The 24,010-nt window shown below is 40.2% G+C and overlaps 1 protein-coding gene across 4 annotated transcripts in view; it reads right to left on the reverse strand.

Moving 5' to 3' along the window:
* Positions 1–18,748, reverse strand: part of KAT7 (lysine acetyltransferase 7) — a 30,472-nt gene extending 11,724 nt beyond the window's left edge. The window contains exons 1-8 of one of the 4 annotated variants that reach the window (XM_087441012.1): positions 18,575–18,748; positions 15,954–16,101; positions 13,520–13,696; positions 12,133–12,372; positions 11,769–11,849; positions 7,455–7,537; positions 3,862–3,951; positions 2,317–2,415 (exon numbers count right to left, since the gene is read on the reverse strand). In XM_087441012.1, coding sequence (XP_087297138.1) covers positions 2,317–2,415; positions 3,862–3,951; positions 7,455–7,537; positions 11,769–11,849; positions 12,133–12,372; positions 13,520–13,696; positions 15,954–16,101; positions 18,575–18,589 — 933 coding nt within the window. In that variant the 5' untranslated portion in view covers positions 18,590–18,748. The remainder of the gene's footprint in view (positions 1–2,316; positions 2,416–3,861; positions 3,952–7,454; positions 7,538–11,768; positions 11,850–12,132; positions 12,373–13,519; positions 13,697–15,953; positions 16,102–18,574) is intronic. The other 3 variants (XM_087441013.1, XM_004434662.3, XM_004434664.3) reach the window with 3 other exon arrangements.
* Between the last annotated feature and the right edge of the window lie 5,262 nt (positions 18,749–24,010).

Raw genomic sequence — 24,010 nt, forward strand, 5'->3', positions numbered from 1 at the left:
AAAAGGGAGTTTCATTCTTCTATCTCTAAATGAGCACCTCAAGGACCAGAACTCTATGCCTCCTTTTCTTTCTCTGAAAATATGCATGACAGTACAAATAAATAAAATACAACAAACCCAAAGGCACTACAAATTCCTAGAACCTTAAGATCTGGAAGGAACCTTGATGGATATTTCCCCACTTAAAAACAAAACACAGAATCTCTAAGACTTAAGTCTAAGATTTTAGATCTAAAGGAAACTCGGCAGGCAGGAAGGGGCAGTTGGACTAAGCAGTCTTTCGTAAAGTCTTTCACTTGAATTGCTGCACCCACCGTTAGGCTCTCCGCCAAAGGCACTATAATGCTCCCACTTCAGAACTCCAGCCTAAGTGTACAGAAAAAACAGGCTGGCCTTTCTGAAAAACGTTTTACTAAATATCAAGCAAGAACAAAAGAGGGAATAGTCATAGAAAATTAGAAGCATAAAAATAATCCAGTTTTAAATAATTATCAGATCTTACCATTGCAGTTCACTACAAGTATCCCTTCACAGGAAAGAAATTGCACCGTGGAAACTTCTTTTAAACCTTTGATTCTAGCCCTTCCCACTCCTTCCTAGACTCCACCTCTCACCCAGAGAATAGGAGATAATGATTGTTAAATGGATTGGATGGCTCATCCCAGGAAGAACATTACAGATTTCACACATATATTAGCATATGAAGGAACCATTCATCAGTACCTTTACCCCTAGTAAAATTTCTTTGAGTTAATCTGCACCCATCTGATGGATATCTTTTTGAATTTGGACTCTGTATCTAAGATTTAGGTTCTAAGCATTAGTTATTTCTTCTAGTTTCACGAACCTGTTTTTTTAAAAGCTTAAAAAAAAATCCTATCCAGCATTTTACCAGGAAGGCTGGGTCCAAATAACTAGTCCAAACTACTGGAAAGCAGATGATTGGGAGATAAATTTCAGGAACTTTTACCTCAGACACTCTACATGTATGATTGCAGGCAAATTACCTCTCAAAACCTCAGTTTCCCATCTATAAAACAGGTGAAACATCATCCAACTTTGTTACAAAGATTATGGGAGAAACATAACCACAGTGCCTAGCACATAAGCACTCAATAAATGGTGTTATCTATCGTATTATTACCCCCTACCCAATTTGAAAATAAAAACATTGAATAAGACAGAAAAAGCATACAACCTTGCACCCTACAGCTCACCACTAGAGCCCTCCGTCTACAAACTCAACAAATTCACCCCACAGCCCACCAGTCATCTCATATTGGCCCATCTCCCTTTATTCATACGGTTATCATTTTCAAGACAGTGATGACTACCAAAAAAGTAACTACATAGTTTGGCATATTTTTGTCTTAGGGAAGCCATGCTATCTAAATATCCACAAAACATACTTTTCATAATTATTCTAATGACTAAATCAGCAAATATTCCAACTCCACGAAAAAATAAAGTAAAAATACACATCATAAAAAGAGATCACATGCCAATATGTTAACAGTGGTTTATACCTTGGTGGGTGATTTTCCTTGGAATTTTTCTTCTCTATATTTTTGGTATTCTCAATAGTAAGCATTATTAATACATTTATGACAAAATGAATCTTTACATAAAAATTGTCTTATGCAAAAAATTTTTTGAAGAATTTTAATTGAAATGAGGAAATTAGTTCAAAATATTTAAGAGAAAACACAGAATTCAAAACTGTACTTATAGTAATATCCAAATTATGTAAATAAGGCATTACGTAAAAAGCCAGAAGGATATAACCCAAAAAGCTAACTGTGGTAATGTTTATTTCTATACACTTTTCTTAACCATTCTATATTTTCTATTACAAATGTGCATTACTTTTAAAACTAGAAAAAAAAGTAAAACTACAAAAAGATCTATTATAGAATACATTATCCGATTAATACCTTTTATCATGTAGACATTTTATTTTTCCTTAAAATAAGTAGATACTGCTTCGCTTGAATATTTTTCATTATACAGACATCTCCAATATCATGGTATTTGTTTGAGTGGGTGAATTTAACCCTTTAAAGCTCAAGTGAGGTTTACAAACAACTAGATGATTGAATTTTTTTTCATCTAAATTCTAACAGTATTTTGTTTCTCGAAGATTCCTGTTTCCACTCTTAACAACCCCCTTTTGGGGGATTATAGTAAACTCTAACTGCCAGAGAAGAGTCCTTCGAATACCAAATGGCAAACCTGAAAAGCAGAAGCTTAGAAACCAAAAGGAATCAAATGTGAGAGCAAGGCTTCATGCTAATTAAATATTTAACTTTTTCTCACCATGTATTTCTCTTTCTGTTCTTTGCTCAGCCCAGAATTCCTTTTCTTCCTGAGTTCAGCCACCTTTTCCTTATATCGCAGCTGCCTCTCTGTTGGTGCCTAAAAGGAAAAAAGAGAAAACTGAGAAGCTGGCTAGAAAACCCATTATGTAATTAAGTTTCAAAATGAAAGTAACCAAAAAAGGTGGGAGGGGGGACACCAGATGTGTTACATCCATCCTGTAAAACCTACAGCAATTTTAAAGTTCCAAATCAGGTTCCCTCATCACCTAGACCATTACCCTCCCTCTCAGTTAATATGAGTTCAGGAATGTACTTATTTTAATATTAACCCAAACAGGACATAAATTAAGGATGCAAGTCCCCACCAAAGCAACAGGAATAAAACAAGGATCATTTCAATTCAATAGGTATTTATTGTATGCTTACTGTTTTCCAAGTACTGACACAAAAATGAATAAAAATTTAAGAACTGAATAAGAATAGAACCCAAGACAGACAATGAAAAAAAGTGTAGCTACCACTTAAAGAGCACTTATTACTTCCACGCACTGAGGATGGGTACTTTATATGCATAATTTACCCTGCCAGGTAGCTATTATTCACTCCTTTTTATTAACAAAGAAATAAAGTTTAGGGAGGTCTGCTGATCTACCCAAGACCACACAGCTAGAATAAGAGAATCACAGTATTCAAATCCAGATCTGTTTGGCTCCAAAGCCCAACTCCCTCATCACCATGCTTCTCGTGCTATGACTCATAATCTAACCACAACAACAGACATCCATATGATGAGCTACGTATATGTAATGTGAAAAGGGCTAAACTAACATTCTAAGAACATTACTATGGGAATACATGAGCAAGGAATTCATTCATGGTAGAAGATTTGGGAAGAACTCCTACAACAGTGGAGAGTTGCACAAGACCTTGAGGAATAAATACAATCTCTTCTTGGTACAGGTATAGAGTTTTAGGCAGAAAAACAGCAAGAGCAAAGACCAAAGGCATTCAGGGAGGAACAAGGAATTAAGTGTAATCAACAGGCATGAATGTTCAGAGAGGAAGAAGGATTCGGGCAAAGCAGCATCTCGGAAGCCCAGTGAAGAGAGAAGTAGAAGACAAATGACATAATGAACAAGTGTCAAACGCTAAGGAAAAGCCACTGATGACCCTGGAAACATGCCAGCAGAGCAGAGGGGTCTGAAGGTAAATTACAATGGATTAAAAAGTAGATGGAAAATGAGGAAATAGAGCAGCAAGTGTAATCTCCCAAATAATCAGGATTATCTTTTATTATTATTCTCTTATTATTATTATTAGAGATAGCATGATTCCTTCATTTATAAGGTAGAAGTGTTTGTTTCATGAAAATTTACTATTTGGAAGACAAATATGATTCTGAGTTTATGACTGAAGACCAGTCATTTAGATAAACCATAGGAAACCAGAGGCATGGATACACCTAAACACAGTTATGGGGCAGAGGAGATCCAAGACTTGGCTCTTAAACTGTGAACGGCCAGAGCTTTAACAAGGCCCATACCTGGTGCCTGGTTGCATGCCTGTTGTTGTCATCTTGCCTGTGGGACAGCATCCTTTCTTCTATCTGCTTATCCCGGCTCTGTGCTCTCACCTGTAACCATCAACAACGTCAATAAATCCACCTGCTTCTAAGGCTATGTTTACTTAAAGCATAAGAATACAATAGTAATCCCTTGAATTTATGCTGTACTTTGTGTGTGGGTGTGTGTGTGAGGAAGATTAGCCCTGAGCTAACATCCAATGCCAATTCTCCTCTTTTTGCTGAGGAAGATTGGCCCTGGGGTAACATCCGTACCCATCTTCCTCTACTTTACACAGGACGCCACCACAGCACGGCTTGACAAGCGGTGCATCGTGCACGCCTGGGATCCGGCCCTCGAACCCTCGGGCAGCAGAAGCGGAGCCCGCGCACTTAACCGCTACGCCACCAGGAAGGCCCTGTACTTTTACTTTTAAAGGGTCTTCACATTTATTATCACAATCTCTATAAGAAAGAAATAAGGCAAACTCCACATTCTGTTTTCTCAGCCATTAACTGAGAATCAGACAAGTGAAATAATTACAGTCATGTGCCACTTAACAACAGGAATACATTCTGAAAAATGCGTTATGCGATTTCATCATTGTGCAAACATCATAGAGTGTTCTTACACAAACCTAGATGGGATTGTCTACCACACACCTAGGCTAGATGGTATTAGTTTTAAGGGACCACCATTGTATATGCAGTCCATTGTTGACCGAAACGTCGTTATGCAGCGCATGACTGTACAACTAAACGATGGTAAAGCTAAGATTTTAATTAAGTCTGATGACTCTGAGCCTGGACTCTTTCCACTGTACAAGGCATAAGAAACAGTATGAGGAAGCGCAAGAATAAAGTGATGAGCACAAAGAAAAGGTTGGATACCTGGGGTCAAGGCTATAAAGAAACTTAAATCTGTAGTTATGTGATCTTAAATTACATTAGCTCTCCAATAGCTTCAGTTTCATCTTCTGGGAAGTGAGGAACTCATATCCAGCTGCCTGTTCAACTTCAACACTAAAACTCATCATGGTCAAAAGAGAACAACTGACGTCCCCCCTCAAATCTGCTCAACCCTAATTCTTCCCTGTATCAATAAATAGCAGTATTTTCTAAACAATTGATCAGGTCAAAAACTTGAATGTCATCCTTGATTCTTCTTTTTCTCTCACACCTCACATCAAATCTATTACGCGGCTCCCCTCCAAAATATATCCTGAATGCAACCAATTCTTACTATCTCCACTGATACAACACCAGCCCAGGCTACCATCTATTACCTGAACTTGGAGGAGCCTTCCAACTAGTCTACTCTGGGTCAACTCTTGCCCCCTCCAGTCCATTCTCCACATACAAGCAAGCTGTGATTTTAGAAAGTGCTTATGAAATTATATCACACCTCTGCTAAAGCCCTCCAAATGCTTCCCATTGCCGTGACAATAACCACACACTCCTTGTGCCAAAGCCTACAGGTCCTTCACGACCTGGATCCTGCTTCTTCATTTCCCATGATGCTCCAGCCACACACGCATACTTCCGATTCCTCAAACCCAACAGTTTATCCCCACCTCATAGCCTTTGCACTTGCTCATTCTACTTAGATCTCTTCTCGTAGATCCTGACACAACTAACTGCCTCTTCACCATTAGTCATGACTCAGATCAAATGCCAATTCCAGGTCTTCCTAAACGACCCAAGCAAAAGCAGTGCCATACCCCCATCAGCCCTAAACACTCTCTGTATCTTTGGTCTATTTGTTCCTCACAGCATTTATCACTACATGAAATTATTATTTACTTATTAATTTATATGTTGATTTTGCCTCCCCCAGGAGAATGTAAGCTCCTTGAATGCAGTGTTTCATCTCATTCACAGCATCCCTCAGATACCTGTGCAGTGCTTGGGACATGCACTCACAGAAATCTGACTGAATAAAAATGGTAATATCACTGATTGTAACTGTTTACCAGGAAACTCAGAGTAATCACGTATGTGCAAGTACTTTAAAAATGCTAGAGCTTTTAATAAATGTGAGAAATTAGTCTAATGTTTCCATTTGGGATCCTAAATGTAATAAAAATAAATATCTTTCAAAAACTCTCCTGGTCCTCCAAGCACATGTTCCAGTAGTAAAGATGGATTACGCTGAACCTGATTCCCCTTGTCAAGAAGAGAGCACAAAAGAGAAAAAATTCAGGAGATGCTTTCCTTTTTTCAGAATTTTGTTTCCCAAACTAAAATTTTTCTTTTTCTTTTTTAAAAATAAATTGCTTAAGGTTACATGTTCCTATTGCTACAAGCCAACAACTTTTAAAGCTATACCTTAGGAAGACTTTTATGTAAAACCATCCACAGTATCAGATTATTATATTTAAAAACAAGCGGTAGAGAACAACTCTCAAAAAAGAGAGATCACAGTTATTTTCAGAGAAAGAAGTACCTAATACCTTGTCAGCTTCTGACGCAGACGTTGGCAGAGTTGTTCCTGTTTTGATCTGGTCTCAGACTAAGGGAAGATAACTGGAAGACCTACCACTTACTTAAACAGAATGGAAGAAACTGTCTTGCTTATACAAGAGATTTGGAATGAAGAAAAATAAGAGTAAGTGTCCTCAACCTTAAAATGCATACAAGCACTGAAAATATACTACTTTGCTGAAAGACTAAACACACAAAGAAACTTTCCATCGTGTGGTCTACTTGTAAACAAGAGAACAAATTCCTGAATCAGGGAGAATTAATGTTAGCTGGGGAATCTAATTCTTCGCAGGATGAAACTGGCTCAGACAGGAATAAACCCATGACCCCAGCCTTATTAGTAAAATAACCACCACAAAAACAACAATTAATACTTTCCTCTAACCAGCTTGGATAACCTGTCCAAATACTACCCAAGCAATCCATTTAATTAATAACATTTTCAACTCTTGCTTCCCCATAATTAGTTTTCAGTTCCATCCTTGGTAGCAGCCCATATAGGAACATACAAATTAAGATCTTAGGCTCTACTCCTAAATCCATTATTCCAAAATCCCGAAGGTTATTTAGGACTATATTTTTCAAGAATTTAAAACAAGAATAAGCCAAGAGTAGGTGTCATAGAGAGTAACAACAAAAAATGAAAAGTATTCCGCAGAAATAGATGGACAAAGAGAATAATTATGAACAACTTTTTAAAAGTAAAATGTTTTCATAGATTTATAACAGAACTTAACGCATAAATATTGAGATCACATATTTATGCAAATCATTCCTTAGTAGAAAAGGTTCCTAGCAGTCTCTGAAGTTAACTTTCAATGGAAAACATCAAAGCACTAGAAGGTGGTGTTCCAAATATTCCATACATAACCTCCTTGTTATTTCCTTTCAAAGCACCCATTACATTCTATAATTCTTTTATTTGTCTATTTTCTTAAAAAACACAGTTGTTTTTTATGATGTTTTCTCCACTAGAACGTAAGAAGGACCTTGCTCATTTTGTTCATACTATATCCCCATTGTTTAGCAAAGTGCCTGGCAAATGGTAAGCACTCAATAAGTGTATGTTGAATAAATGAGAATACAATTACCTTGCATTCGTCAGCTGAGAGGTTATGATAGAGCGGACATCCTGAAATGGAGAAATGTCTCTCGTGTTTTCCTGTAAGGTGTCCTGTTAAGGAATGGAAAAACTTAATCTCAAGATAGAATAAGTTTAAGCTTAGAAAGTGATATTCTTCTCTATGACAAACTTGTTTATTTGCTCTATCGTTTTTATCAAATATATGTCTGATCACAGATTGAATCCATCAAAGGTAAGTGCTGTTAGGGCCATAACTTGCACACACAATAAATTCTTTTCTTCCACAAGTTGGATCTGGCAATCTTTGAATATACTTGTGACTTGTGTATGTTCAATATAAATTGTAAACTGATGAATGGATAAAGAAGATGTGGTGTGTACACACACACACACACACACACACACACACACACACACACACACGATGGAATACTACTCAGCCATAAAAAAAAGACAAAATCATCCCATCCACAACAATATGGATGGACCTTAACGGTGTTACGTTAAGCAAAATAAGCCAGAGAAAGACAAACACCACATGATTTCACTCATATGTGGAACATAAACAAACACACGGATAAAGAGAACAGATTAGTGGTTACCAGAGGGTAAAGGGGTTGGGGAGTGGGTAAAGGGGAACATATATATGGTGACAGATAAAAATTAGACTCTTGGTGGTGAGCACGATGCAGTCTATATAGAAACTGATAAATAATAATGTACATCTGAAATTACACAATGTTATAAACCATTATGACCTCAATAAAATAATTTAATATACATATATATATAAATTGTAATATAAATTGTTAATTCCTTCTGTTCCGATGACATACTTCTCAAATTCCAAAATGTCATAAAACCATACGTTTATAATAAAGGCACAAAATTACAAGCAGGATTATTTTCTTTTGGTGGAATTTAACTTTCCTATGTTAAATTGATCAAGTCATATGTAATATGTATAATAAGTGTACTTTCCTTTCTATTATGCAATGCTATTCAATCTGAACTTTTTTTTTTTTTTTTTTTGGTGAGGAAGATCAACCCTGAGCTAACATCCGTTGACAATCTTCCTCTCTTTGCTGAGGAAGATTAGCCCTGAACTAACATCTGTGCCCATCTTCCTCTATTTTGTATACTGGATGCTGCCACAGCATGGCTCGATGAGTGGTGCATAGGTCTGTACCCAGGACCTGAACCTGCAAACCCCAGGCGACAGAACCGGAGCACGTGAACTTAACCACTGGTCCCTGAATTGAACTTCTTTTAATAACCAAAGGAAACTTATGAAAAATAGAGAAGGAAATGGCCTTTTCTATCATATAAATAAACCTATTTTGATAATTTTGGACCAGATTAAATATACTCATTTTTTGGGGGGGGAAGGGGGCTGGTTTTGTTTAAAGATTTAGGCTTTTTCTATAATCAAACTTTTAAACAGGCAGTTTGCACCAGGCCCTCTTAAGAGGGGAAAATGTTAGGAATAACAATACAGAAAGCTCATTTTATCTAAAGGAGTGTCTCTTCATTTTTCTATTTTTCATGTGGTTTGTGAAAACACACAGGGAATTGCATAAACATTATTTCCTTTTTACATGTCTCTTCAACCAAAAGGTTTATAAAACACCTAAGATTGAGAGGGATGATAAGACAATGCTAATGAGATAAGAAGATAAATTAGCTAAGCTAAATTGCCAGTTTACAAAAATCTTCACCTTTCCTTCACAGAAAAAAGACATTTAATTTTGGGTAAAGGAGACATTGCGATTTAAAAATTATACAACATGACTTATAGAGTAAGTTTTAAAGGGCAAAAATTGTCCAAGCATTGAGGGAGAGGGGAATTAATATGTGATATGCAGGCTGCCATTTCTCTGGGACTGTATTATTAGAAACGTAATTTCAGATTTCCATACAATCGATCTTAGACACAAAAAACTAACCTCAGTAATCAAAGACCACATACAAAACGTAAAATCCCCACTGCAGCACACCTTTTGAGGTATCAGGCACCTACAACTTCTGAGCACGTTACTCCAGTCATGTCTTATTTTATTATATGTAAGCTAAAACCGAATCTAATGTGTCTATACTAAAAGTTTAAAAAAATAATGACTGATCTACTGACCTAGCAATTCCACTGCTACGAATTTATCCAACAGATTTTCTAGAAAGACACCAAAATACGTACATACAAGGCTATCCATTACAGTATTGTTCAAAATAACTAAAAATGAGAAACAATCAAAATGTCAATGAATATGGGATAATTTAAATAATTTATGAACTATCAATATAATGGAATTCTCTGTAGCCTTTAAACAGATAGACCTCTCAGTGCTAATAATGTAAAATATCCAAAATGTCAAACCACCTATTGTCTATTTTCCTTTTTATGAATAACAAAAAAGAAATATACATACATACACATGCATGCTTATACATGTATAGAAACTTACTAGAAGCATTCATAAAAAACTACCAACAGTAGTTTTATATCTGGGGCATGATTCTGGGGATATGAGTGAAGGAGAACTTTTACTTATGCACTTCTAACGCTCCTGTAGGGTTTTAATTTTTCAAAAGCACATAATACTTTCATACCAAAACTATAACAAAAAAATTAATGACATTCTTTTTCCTAAGATAAAGAGCGGAACAGGATCAAGAATAATTTTGGAAGCTCAGGTTCATACTTTTCAAACTTCACCAGTACATTAAAAACAAAAGTCAAAGTAAACTTTCCTCTGATGCAATAGATTATACTTACCCTCTAGTCTATCCCAAGAGGGCTAAGTCCTGGGCACAAATAACACATAATCACGCCCTACTCTGACCTCACCTCCTCCTCTCCATTCTGGTCTACCTACCCCAGGCATATTGGCCCTAAGTATGCCTGAAACTAGTTAAGCATTCTCCTGCCCCAGACCCTTTGTGCTTGCTGTTCCCTCTACCCATAATGCGTATCCCCCAGATATTCAAATGGCTCACTCTTTCTCACTTCTTTCAGGTTTCTGCTCAAATGTCACCATATCAGAGTGGCTTTCCCTAATCTACCATGTGTATGTGTGTTCGTGTGTGTGTGTGTAATAATATCTTACCCTCTCTGTACTCCCTACTTTATTTTCCTTCATAGCACATATCTCTAGTTGATGTACTATGTTATCTAGCTGTTTTGCCGTCCCTGGTTAGACTGCAAGCTCCATCAGGGTAGGGACTCTGACATGTTCACAATGACATCACCAGAAATTAAAACAGTATCTGGCACATGGCAAACATTCAATAAGAATTAAATAACTGAGGGGCCGGCCCCGTGGCTTAGTGGTTAAGTACGCGCGCTCCGCTGCTGGCGGCCGGGGTTCGGATCCCAGGTGCGCACCGACACACCGCTTCTCCGGCCATGCCGAGGCCGCGTCTCACATACAGCAACTAGAAGGCTGTGCAACTATGACATACAACTATCTACTGGGGCTTTAGGGGGGAAAATAAAGAAAGAAAGAAAGAAATGTGTCTTTAAAAAAAAAAAAAGAATTAAATAACTGATTAAACACAGTACATAAAATAAAAGTAACAATTTAGGGATGCATGGATAAGGTTCCTTTCCCTGCTGTGTGGCAAATAGATCCCCTTCCCCTCTTAAAGCATATTAGCTATCTTTGGTACTAGTGTTTACATGATGATGTCATCTATGCTTAGTTTTTCATTATTTATCCCAAGTAAACTGATCTAGGCCTGAAACAATTATCTTGAGTGACAACTGGCATGGTGTTCAGGGGAACTTCTCCTCTATTTATGCATTTTGATGGGTTGAAATTCTCTGAGAAACTGCTGCTAAGACCAGGAAAGGATGCAAATAAATAAAATACTAGGGAAAACGTACTGGTGCCCTGCATAACAGCAACTTACTCTGTTCTACCTTTTTTCTGAATCTGATGACCACATTCTATGGCTAAATTTGAGATGCAAACCCAGTAGTGAAAGGCCCCTTATCTCCCAATCAGTGCCTTGCAACTCTAGACAAAAGCTTAAGCCCCATATTTGCACCTAAGCTTACCTAAGGAGCACAGATAAGGTTTAAACCATTACAAAAATCCCTCAGTGAGGGGTAAAAGTCATAAGAAAACAATGAAATACTCATTTACCTGAGAAAAAAGTTATCTACTTTATACTTACTAAGCACATAAAGCCACAAGACCTAAAACTACTGGAGTCACAAAAGGCCAGGGTCTCATCTGTACTCTTCCAGCATCACAGCAATCTGTTTTTCTCATTTCCTTAACAGGTATGGCCATATAACCACTGTTCTGCACCAGCTTACCCTCTGTAGTCCTCTCTAAGCTTGAACTATGCACCATACAATGAGGTACTTGGAGGTAACTGGTCTTCTGTTTTGTTTTTGCTGGAAAAAGGAAAGAATTTTTCACTGGGAAAAGCTCTCAATAAACTGAACGGTGAGTCACAGTTAATTTCCTTGCAACCAGATCTATTATTATGGACAACAGGCCAAGAAGCAGAAATACTTTTATTCAAGTGGGCAATTCATTGTTACTTTGAGCATGTGATCACTGAAGTGCCTAAGAAGCTGGGTTGCAACAGAACACTCAACATTTCTGGTTGATCCTAACTCCAGAGGGAGAGAGAACCACAGAACACAGGGTGTCATAAAGCTGGAGCACACTTACCTAGAGAGTTACAGCCTGGGGTAGGACACTTCATATTGAAATTGTAGCTTTCATGGAAGCGACGACGCTTGGGGCGATGAGAGAGATCGCTGCCTGAGTCTTTCAGGGACATGTCCTTGGCAATGCTCTCATCATGAGACACGTTGGGGCTGGAGATGTCTATGTCAGACTCAGAAGAAGGTGCATTTCCAGTTGGAGTTCGAGGTGGAGACTCATCATGATCAGCTGTATTTTTGGTTTCTAAAGTAAGAGCAATTGGTAGAACTCATGAATGGGGCTCATTTATCTAGAAGTTTACTATTCAGAAGAGTTTACAGGCTTCCCAGTTCCTCCTTCTATGCTTTAACCAGTAACTTTTAGCCATTTATCTGCTCTAAGGCTAAACGGAAAATGAAGAGAAACTAACATCATTCCCTTTGTGCAACTTGAATTTCTGACTAAAATTAAATTTGGGGTTTCTCTAATACATTTCACTTACTTCTGTTTCTCCTAAGCCCCCAATCACGGGTAATCAAAACTGGATAGAAATAAATTTTTAAAAAGCATTACCATCCCACTCTCCTTCCAGGAGATATACCGGATGGAAGACTAATGAAAACGGTTGTCTTTCTGGGTGACATTGAACAGACTTGGTGTGAGAGTGTGAATGGACTTGACTCTTAAATTAGCTGTTGGTAATCTAACAATTCTGACTCTAAATCAGGGGTTGCAAACCAAATGCCTACAGGGGCTGAGCAAGGCCAAAGAGACAGCTGATTATCCAACTCACAACGACAACCACTATTCAGCTCCAGCCAATTATCACTGTGGGTGAATGGCCACCTACTGTTCCCAGAGCTTTCCATTTTCAAAAGAAACTAGTAACCCAGGTTTTTATATGAAATCTCTGTATTTTCAAATATCGGCAACAAAAATTTTTTTTTTAATGTAAGTACTGTGCAAGCAAACCAACTGACCATGCTGGCAGGCTAGAAGCTCACCAGTCTGTAACCTCTGCTCTAAGGCCTCTAATTTGGGCTCACCATTCCCCATTACTGAAAGTCACTCCTCCTCAGAAATTCAGAGATAAATGAACTGATAAGCATGGCTCATTAAGCTCATGGCCCTTAGAAAATCTAGTTCAAGCCTTCCTCATCTGTGGGTAAGAGGTCCCCAGTCCCTTTGCCTAGTGCCGGTCTGATCCAATACACTCCAGCTACTCTGAATTTCAAGAATACTCTAGTACCAAACTGTCCTCAGCAAGACATAAGAAAAGAATCAGGCAAACAGCTTTCACCTAGTTGCACTGTGTCAGTATTAGGCATCTATCTGCATGGCCCCATGCCTTCCTTAAGAGAAACTGCCCACACTCTCTGTAATGGGTCCAAATCACACCATACCCACTCACCTCTATCTGAAAAGTCAACCACTTGCTCAGTTTCTGAGCCAGACGAACGAGTCTGCCGAAGTGGGTATTTTTTCGGAGTCACTGGGGTAGGCTGCTGCTGACTACGGGTCACTCTTCTGGTAGAATAAGCAGGCTCCTCAGTGCCAAAAGACTGCAAATTTCGAACAGGGCTAGAATCTGATGCCGATTTTAAAAGATAATAAAATAATTAAGGAAAAAAGAAAGAAATCTGTTTTATTTCCCATCCATATGATTTATTGGCATGTAGGCCCTCCTCTTCATACTTCACAAAATCCAACAAATCCTTTTTATTTATTAAATAAAATATTAATTAAATTACTATTAATTAAATAAAATGAACAAATCCTATTTATTTATTAAATAAAATATAAGCAAAAGAACCTAGATCAGGTATAGAGATGCAAGATAGTGTAGAATCAACAGCTTAGGTTCTGGAATCAAAACTGAATGGGATTCAATCCCACTCCCAACTAGCTGTGGCATCTTGGGCAAGTTCATCTCTCCAAGACTGTTTCCTGATCTATAAAAACAGGAAAATACGAGGGGCACATTCCTCATACAACTATTGTGAGGAATAAGGGAGATAATTTATGTAAAGCACTTACTGTAGATCTAGTGCTTTATAAATATTAACTGCATCCTTTCTTTCTTCCCTTATTCTAATCCACCATAAAACAGATATTCTAATACTAAAGGTGTAACAACATAAAAATATTTCCTTTCCTCAGAGATCGTTTTTCCTTCCTGATTACCCTGACACCCCGAAGCAAAATCATAATAGATTCATAAAGGGTAAGGCAAGAATACACCTTTTACAGTTCTTTTGGATGGCAAAACCTATTCTGAAGCACTCAGCAGCCTTTTTACATCTCCAATCTGATGACGCTTAAACAAGGAATAAAAGAAATTCAAAGCGGAAATTAAAGCATATTTTAAACAAGGAAAAATCCTAATATGTAAATCTTATAGATTATCCAAAGAAAAAAACTGAAATTCTCAAACTTGTGGGTAAAAGTTAGCACACAGCTAAGTTATCAGTATGCATGCCTTTAGGGGGCTCCATTTACAATGCAGTCTACATTTTGCTTTAGAGAGGGCCACCTTACATAGAACACACTAGGAATGGTGCCCCCAGGAGTTGTGTAACTCTGTGGTCATGAAGTATAATAACTAGAAAGAGACCCAGAGCTCATGTATTCCTAGCTATTTTGAATATTTACAACTTTCAGGTTGTAAGAACATTATGCCTCTTCCTTTGCATATACTGTTTCCTTTGCCTATAATAACACTTTCCCATCTTTCAACTTATAAATTGCTACTAGCTTCTTTCAGACTTCCATCTGGCCTAAGTTGGCTGCCCCATAGTATTCTATGCAAACCTCTCTCAGAGGCCTTACCACAATGCACTACCATGATCAGTTTATATATCTACATCTCACACTAAACTGTGAGCTCCTTGAGGGCAGGAACTATGATTTTTCTATCATGGCATGCCAGTACATAACATAGCACCTGAATTATAGCAGCCATTTAATATTCCCATTGTGCTAAAAAAATAAAAACTTAGAAGTTGAGAAATCAAGAGACAACAGGTATACTTCACCTGAAATGTTAAATTCAAAAATAAAGTCAGGAACATTGTTGAGAGAGAATGTTCCCACATTCTTGCTTGAAAAACTGATGTTCTTCTCTGATTTTGCAACATGCACATACAGCAGTAACCAAATCAGCACTATTTAAGTGCTCAAAGTATATTACATTTTTTCCCCCTTAACCCCTTATCATCTATTGATTATCATCTTTCTGTATTAACTGCAACCTTCTTTCCTCCCCGGGGAATCCCAGAGCAGAGCAAGGAGGGGACAGGCATACCCTCCAATCTAAGCCCAGATGGTCAATTGTACTAGAGAAACTTCCAACACTGCGACTCTCAATCCTTTACTACCAAAGCAAAATTCTGGGTATTTACAACTGATAGTTGGGTCAACTATTTCTATCTATTAATTGTGTAACTGACTACATTACAGAATTAAACATAGTTTTAGAAGTGTTGGGCCTCCTCCAATAACAAGTTCAAGAGACTATTTTAAGTCTCTAAGCCTAACCCATTCTAACAGAAACTGAAAAGATAACATTCCCATTTTACTGATAGGAAAATTGTAATTTAAAAAAAATTAAATGACTCAAGACATAATTGTGTCACACAGACTTGGTTCCTTTGGGTCTACAAATTGGACAGCACCCCCAAAAGAACCATTTTGAAAGACCTGACACTTCTGCAGTCACTCTGCATTTTACCAGATTCTGTCATCTACAACCAGGCAACAGACCAGTTTCCACATTGACTAGCACAGTAATATGATGACCAGGGAGTTGACTGTGAGGCATAGTCAAAAAGAAGGAAGGCTTTTACCTTGGGAACTCTGGCTCAGCCGGGCTGAGGAGCGGGTGACTCGGGCAGATCGCCGGGATGTGCCATCGCTCTCTGAACTATCTGTGTGCTCAAGATCTGTAGAAAAATCGGAATCTTCGGTTCCATCTGAACTACTGCCTGCATTCCTCTGTAACACCATAGATCCAGACATTAGCACAGAAGCATTTACTCTGTGGGTTTGTATTAACACTGGAAATAAAACCAACCATGATGCTGAAAACACCAAGTTCAAACCTAAGAAAGGATTCCACAGCCAACTTCCCTTTATTGAGAGCATTTAAATGGAGAAACCTACAAATAATGCCCCTTTATTGAATAAATGAAGAAAGAGAATTAATTCTTACTATATTATCACTAACTCTGAAACAAGTCCATTTGAAGGTCAGTACCACAAACTGGAAATAAAATTATCTAACTCAAAATAGTCTGGCTGACATAACCATGCACTTACAGAAAGTCCAAGGTAGTGAGACAAATGTTAATGCTAGACTCCATTTAACTTTAGGGTAGCTATTGTTCAAAGTCTCCATAAACAGCTATCACATTTTAAAAAACCATACACTAACAAAATATCATGGTCCACAATTCTGATCACAAAAGAACTTAAGCAGAAAAAGAGTAAAATTCTTTCTTATGTTATCTACCTTTAAGTTTCTCCATATGAATGCTTTAAAAAAAAAAAGGCAGCTTACACATGAAGACTCATAGGTATTCAAAAAGAGAGGGTTCTTTTATTATCTTTTTAATTAACAATTATTTGTCAATTATTAGCCTCCTGAGACATATTTAGCCATAAAGATAACTTTTATCAATTGAGCATTAACACTATACTCTTTACTAAACCAGAATAGGAAGAGTATTTGCTAAAAAAACGATACAAAGCTTCAAACTACAAGTCCCCTATTCTTTATCCAAAAACACTTAGGGCCAGTTGTGTTTAGAATTCATAATTTTTTAGATTTTTCAAAGGGAACACTTTGCATATAGCCTTCAAATAACACCCCCTAATCAAACATATTAACATTTCTGCAGCAAGATATAAAAGCAATCACACTAAATGAGACACACAAAAATTATAACTAGCCTCAGGACAGTTTAGAACAGGTTTTGCCACCAAATAAATTACTAAAAAAACTTACATCTTCAAGAGCTCTTTGTATTTGGGAATTGCAGAAAGGGGACTATGGACCTATTCTAAGGCACCAATACTATTCCTGCATTTGGTAAGCCTTAATATAAATACCACCTACTGATGCAGTCATTTTAAGAAACATTAAAAAGTGTAAATGTTTTTTTTTAAAACCTCTGGGAAGAGAAAGATTTCTGCAAAAATGAGCGAGAATACCACCCAGCTTTCCAAATGGCAAGAGTAATCTGCCCAGAAATGAGTGGAGGCCCCAGAAAAAGTCACAGATAGTTGATAGGATGAAGGAGGCGTCTTAAAGGTGGTCTAGTCCAATTACCCAGACATTTGAATCCCTGATCATCTCTGACCATCCCTTCCAGGCCTGACTCTGGAACTCAGCTCTTCTCTCAGGCTTTCACCAATCTACTTCCCATCTTACTCCAGAGCAGACAATTGCTCCCTCACTTCCCTCCCATAACGCTTTGTATATATACTTCCAAATAGAAAATTTACTAGACCCTTCTACAGCCATTTATATGTCTGTTTTCTCCATCAGACTGTGATTTCCTTAAGCCAGGGATCAAATCGAATTAATTTTTGAATCCCCAGCAACCAGCACGGAGCCAAGTAGTCAATAAACATTTGTCGAACTGAATTAGATTTGTTCTGTAGTCCTGGCTCTGCCATTGCCTAATTGAGCGGCTTGAGGTAATCCATTAGGCCTCTGTTCAGCTGCAAAGAGAAGGGATGGGGGTGTCCCTAGGTGATCTCGTAAGTCTCATCTAATTCTAGAAAGTTTCTGATTTTACGAACTGCATTTTCTAGGCGCTGTCCAACTAGGCAAATAAGGAAAAATTATGGCTTAGAGGCAACAGGCCAGAGCGAGATCCCCTGGGAGTGGGCGCTGGTTCTCTACCACCCACTCCTCCGCTTTGTTGTACCCCCCGCCCGGAAAGGAAGGATGCTCCGAAACCCCGCCTCTCCACCTATTAGCTTCACCAGCCGGAAGGGCAGGGATTCGCGCCACCAATCGCGGTCCCGCTAAACCGCGCCCCCACGGGACAGACTGCCAAGCGCAGCCAATCAAGAGAGGAGGGATCGTTCTCCACAGCCAATCCGAGCGCGGTAGGGCCGGGCCAGACACTGCCCCCGCACGCGGGGAGGTGACCGTTGGGCCCAAATGGGCGGTGTCATCAGCCAATCAATGTTCTTCCACACGTTGCAGCGACCAATTAACAAGAAGAACGCCTCCGAGCCAGGCAAGCAGAGGGCGGGAATAGTTGCAGGCATAGGCCGAGGCCAGGGTCGGGCCCACATTTTTCCGTTGGGTACCGACAGAAAAGAGGGTTGCTGAGCTAGGTTCCGGGGAGCGGGAAGTTGGAGCCCAGCCAGTGTGAGGCGTGGCTAACTGCGTCACGTTGCTCAATCGACCGTCCTTAGAAACCCGCCATCCCTCCCGTCCTGTTCCTCTCACCTTCCTTCGCGGCATTGCCGGCGGCTGCGGCCCGACGGTTCCGATTCGGGCAGCGGCGGCAGCAGCAGTAGGAACGGTGGCTCCGGCGGGCTCCGTGGCGGCCTCTGTAGCAGTCCCAATCCTGCGGACGATCCCAAGTGCCTCCTGCTTCACAGCGTCTAAACCCTTCTGCGCAGGCGCCGCGGGCTGAGGCGCTTTTTCCTTCACTTCCGGTTGGGGCTCGCGTCACCTGACGTTACTGGCTAGAGAGGGTGCTGGGAGGTTTAGTTTCTTCCATTGAGGCCAGTGAGCGCCATTTTGGAATGGGGCAAAAAGTGGCACCGATAGAAGAAACCCGGGCCAGCCATTTTTAGTTAGGGGAATGGCTCTCTTTGTGGGCGTGGGTAGCCGTTCTTGTTTGGGGCAGAAGCCTGATAGTTGAAGCTAACGGTTCTCATCTTTACCTTGGGCAAAAGTCCCCTTCCCGGTCGTTTTAATTCTGAAGTCGAGAAAGGAAACCCCCAGAATCCATCAGGTTGCTGAGATTTAACCCATTCGTTGCCTAATTGGCTAAAGGACGTCTCCGTTTAGCATATAAACTCAAAGTTGGGAAGGGATATTTTGCTCAAGAAACTGTATTTTAAGAGCTGGCCTGTGTCTCAAAGTGGTGGGAATGGGGGCTCGTAAAAGGAACGAAGGGGTAGCGTCCATCATCAGGAAGTTTCTTGCCTGGTAGAGGAGACATTGTCCTTGCCATTAGCGAACAGCGAGTAAGTTAGTCTTTCACGTTGCAGGAGGAGGCAAGATCATTCTCCAGAAGCTGTAGCTCCAAAGAATTCCCAGTTTAGTTCTGTGGTGAGCGGCCACCTCCTTCCCCCATTCTGTATGGGTTTGAGAGCCCTGGGTGGCCCGCGGGGGTGGGGGTGAGTGTTGTACCAGAGTTAGAGAAGCATTGAACTCCATATAGCCCAAGTGACCTCGGGAAATCCAGATGCTTGAACTAGGAGTTGGGGGAGGGAAGAAGAGGAAGGAGTATTTTTAGTGAAGCTGGAGCTAAAAAAAAAAAAAAAACAAGCATGGATAGGGCCTGCTTTGAGAGGACCTAGGAAGGAGAAGTTGGTCAAGGAAACAAGACTGGAAGAAGAGCCATAAGCAAAAGCTGGGAAGTGGAGAGCAGGCGTTGAGGATTTTGTCTCGCTGCAGGAAAAGCCTTGAGAGGACCAAAGCTTGGCCAAAAGTGACTGGGTGGAATCCAGGCAAGCTCAGTCATTAAGTTAGGATCCTGGACCCCAGATTCACCTGAGGCCTGCTAAGATGGAGATTTCCCCCTGGAGCAGAACTAAAGAACAAAGCAGCAGAAGGTAAACATCTGATTGATATGCTAAACAGAGGACTCTGAAGAGTTAAAGTTCCAGACTCCTCGCCAGCACTCTCCTTGGGGATATTCTGGGCCGGTGTTAACACAAGCAGCTTTTAGTATTTAGTATTTAGGTTTTAGTGTTTAGTATAAATAGCTTTGAATAACCTACTCAGGTAGAACTGCACATAAGAACTTATTTGACAAGGGCTCACATTTCTTCTTTTGTATTCGTTCAGCACTTAAGCATTTAATTTCACACTATTACTGTTATTTTGCACTTACTGGTGTATTCCTGAGGTCACTCTTGGATGTTCTGGCTCCCTGACTAGTGGGAAGGAGCTCTTGTGTTAAGAGCATACATCAGTTCTTTCATACCATCCTTAATAGTGCTCAGACCATGCCCTAACCACAGTAAATGCTTGCTTGTTAATCAGAATATGTTTACGGGTTCACAGTCTCTGAATGTATAGTACTCAAAGATGGTAAAGTATCCCTCCCTGGAAATTAGTATTTTAGAATAAGATCTTATCCTGACTTAACCATTCATCATACACATACCAGCATTACAAATGGTTCAACATTGGTTAATCTCTTACATTGGATTTTCAAACACTGCAGCTAACACTAAAAGAGTTTACAGTTTCTTTTAGACGTGGTTCTTATCCTTGGAAAGTGTACACTCTGGCGGAAAGATGAAAAAACTAACACCAATAGGAAAGAAATATGATCATAAGGAAAATGTGTACTTAAGATGAAAGTAAAACAGCTAGGTATATTTAGAATGGGGAAGGAGGAATCCTAAAAGCTTTTTTCTTTCTTCTTTTTTTTTTTTTTTTTGAGCAAGATTGGCCCTGAGCTAACATCTGTTGCCAGTCTTCCTCCTTTTTTTTCTCCCCAAAGCCCCAGTACGTAGTTGTAGGTCCTTCTAGTTTTTCTATGTGGGATGCTGCCTCAGCATGGTTTAGTTGAGCGGTGAGTAGGTCTGTGCCTGGGATCAGAACCCGCGAACCCTAGGCCGCTGAAGCACAACACACGAATTTAACTGCTATGCCACTGGGCCGGCCCCATTCCTTTCTCTTTTTTGAACCAAACATAACCTTTCCTTTGGGTGTCATATTCATCGTAACACAATTAGCTCTGGAAGCAGAAATTGATGTTGGTGTCAAAGCCTTTGACCAGTTGCCCCCCTGCCCATCCTCACCCGCCAGACTTCACATAGGTAGCTCCACTGTTCTTCCCGCCTTGACGCTTTCACACAGGCTTTTCTTCCTGCCTGGGTGCATCTCCCAACCTTCGTTAAAATTTACTTTCTTCAGAAAATCTTTCCTGATTTATTCTTTCTAAGGTAGTAGGGCATAACGATATGTTATTTTGTACTTCCTGCCGTATTTATACTTTTCCTTGTATAATTTGGTAGATGTTCTGTTCCCCTCTCTCCTTCCCAAATGAATAATAGGAACATAACTCTTATTTATTTCATTCATCAGCTCTAATAGTGTCAAGTACAGGGCTTTGATGTCAGATCTCGATTTGAATTTCAGCTCTGCCACTTTTTATCTGCATTGCTCTTGGACATGTTTTTCAATTTATCTGGGCCTCAGTTTTCTCATCTGTGAAGTGGAGACACTAATAGCCCCATCACAGTGTTGTTGTCAGGATTAAAGGCGATGATCATTGTAAAGCGCTTAGCACAGTTCCTGACAGAGTAAATGTTCAGTAAATGGCCGTTGTTATTGATATTTATAATTTCAATCCCCCTGGCCGTGGCTATAACATCTTAATGTTTGTGAATATATCTTTACATAGTCTCAATGGTGGTTTGCTTTTGTCTGTTCAACCTCACTTCAGGTCAAGAGACACAGAGTGATTAGCCAGGCCTTATATACCAGGCATCGAGTGACACTAGTATGCACAAAACATCGTGTTTCCCCAGGCCAGTAAGCTTGTTGTTCTAAAACGCTGTAAAGTATTAATGGGAAAACAGAAGGAAGAGCAAGGTTCAGAAGTGATACAGAGGAGGAAGTGGAGTGTTTTGTCTGGAAGGTTTAGGGAAGGATTCATAGAAGAGGTGAAATAAGAGTGGAATTTCATAGGACGAATAAGTTTGCTGGTGGACAAGGAGGATAGGGGCTTTCCACGCAAAGGGAACAGCACGTACAGATGTGGAGCAGCATCGTGTATGGGGGGTGACTAATGGCATGGTGGAGTTCGGGTGGTTGCCAAAAGAAGAGACAGGAATGGTTTAGGGAACCAGTTCATGCTGAGACTTGAATACCCTGCTAAGGAGCCTGGGCTGGAGGTGATGAGGAATCTCTGAGGGACTTTAAGCAGAGGAGTCCCACGATGGGACTTGCACTTTAGAGATTTCTTTCTGGAAGCTGTGAGGGGGACTGATCAGAGTGGCAGGGAGATGGGTTAGAACACTGCAGTAATAACCTCACCCAGAGCTGAGGAGGAACTGAACAGGGGAGGGGTAGTGGGAGCAATCTTTTGTGTGTGTCCTTGTGCATTTTCTTTCTTGTATTTGTATCTTGTCTTCTCAGTTACATTTGTAAGCTCACTAAAAGATCCCTCCATTTCCTTTAAAATGCTCCCCTTGCCAGCAAAATGATAGATATTCAAATACAAAGTGTAGTTTTTTGTTGTTTGCTTCAAAGACCTGAGAGCTCCTAGGGGTTGGGAGCCTTGCCTGGCTGACCACACCATCTCCAGCTTCTCCCTTGCTGCCTAGCATCTAAAAGGGCTCAGTAGGGGGGCAGCCTGGTGGCTCAGCAGTTAGTTCGCGTGTTCCACTTTGGCGGCCCGGAGTTCACCAGTTTGGATCCTGGGCGCGGACCTACTCACCGCTCATCAAGCCTTGCTGAGGCGGCATCCCACATAGAAGAACTAGCAGGACCTACAACTAGGATATACAACTATGTACTGGGGCGTTGGGGGATTTAAAAAGAGAGAGAGAGAGGAAGATTTGCAACAGATGTTAGCTCAGGGCTAAGCTTCCTCAAAAAAAGGGGGAGGGGGGCTCAGTAAATGGGATGGCCACTGCCAGGTGTTGGCTCAGTTAGGAAAGACGTGCACAGAACCTGCCATCCTCTCTCCTCTAAGCCTCTTTTTGACCAGTGATGTCCCTAGGAGGGATTAGGGACAGCAGTTTCCTCTGTGTCCAGATACCTGTCCTGTAAGGTGGGGAAGTGTGCCTTGACCTTTTTAAAACAATGCTAGTGTAGCCAGGCCAATCTCATAACTTCCGGGTAAAAGTTTAGGCCTAGTCTCTATCCCTGTGGGAGAATCTCAGAGGTTGCTGATAAGACCATAATTCGTATTAAAATCTTTTCATTTACATCCGCCTTAAATATAGAGTCAGCACAGTCACTAATGGTCCCTCCTTTCTTACTCTTGCCTGAGATAGCCTGGATCTTCTCTTACCTTCTTAGCCACTTTTTCTTTTTTTTAAAGATCTTATTTATTTATATACTTTCCCCCCAAAGCCCCAGTAGATAGTTGTATGTCATAGCTGCACATCCTTCTAGTTGCTGTATCTGGGACGCAGCCTCAGCATGGCTGGAGAAGCGGTGCGTCGGTGCACGCCTGGGATCCGAACCCGGGCCACCAGCAGCGGAGCGCGCACACTTAACCGCTAAGCCGCGGGGCCGGCCCTTAGCCACTTGTTAATTTGGTTCTTGTATCACCCTTATCCACCACCCACCCCCAGCAGGAAGGGTATTGGGGGAAGGTATTGGACAGATCCCAGCAGGCTCAGGCACAGCTCCCTGCCTCTGCAGCTGGGGTTATAAATAACCACAAAAACTAAACAAATAACCACATTTTGAAAATTGCTAAAAAAAAATTACTCTGATCTTGATTTAATAGCAGTTCTTCTCCCACTCCTGCCCTTCATCTCCTCCCTTCCTCCCCTTATCTACCTCCCCTCGCTGATCCAAGCTCCCTAGGGAAGTCAATCTGAGCACAAAGCCATCATATGATGAAGACATCCTTTTCCGTATTTGACAGGGCCTAAGCCCTCCAGGGCTGTAGTTATAGTTACACGATGTTGTTATGGCAGCAAAGGCCTCAGGGCAACATATGTTCCTGGGTGGTAA

Source organism: Ceratotherium simum, chromosome 16 (assembly GCF_057802395.1).
Source record: "Ceratotherium simum simum isolate JZ-2026a chromosome 16, ASM5780239v1, whole genome shotgun sequence".
In the NCBI taxonomy this organism is placed as follows: Eukaryota; Metazoa; Chordata; class Mammalia; order Perissodactyla; family Rhinocerotidae; genus Ceratotherium; species Ceratotherium simum.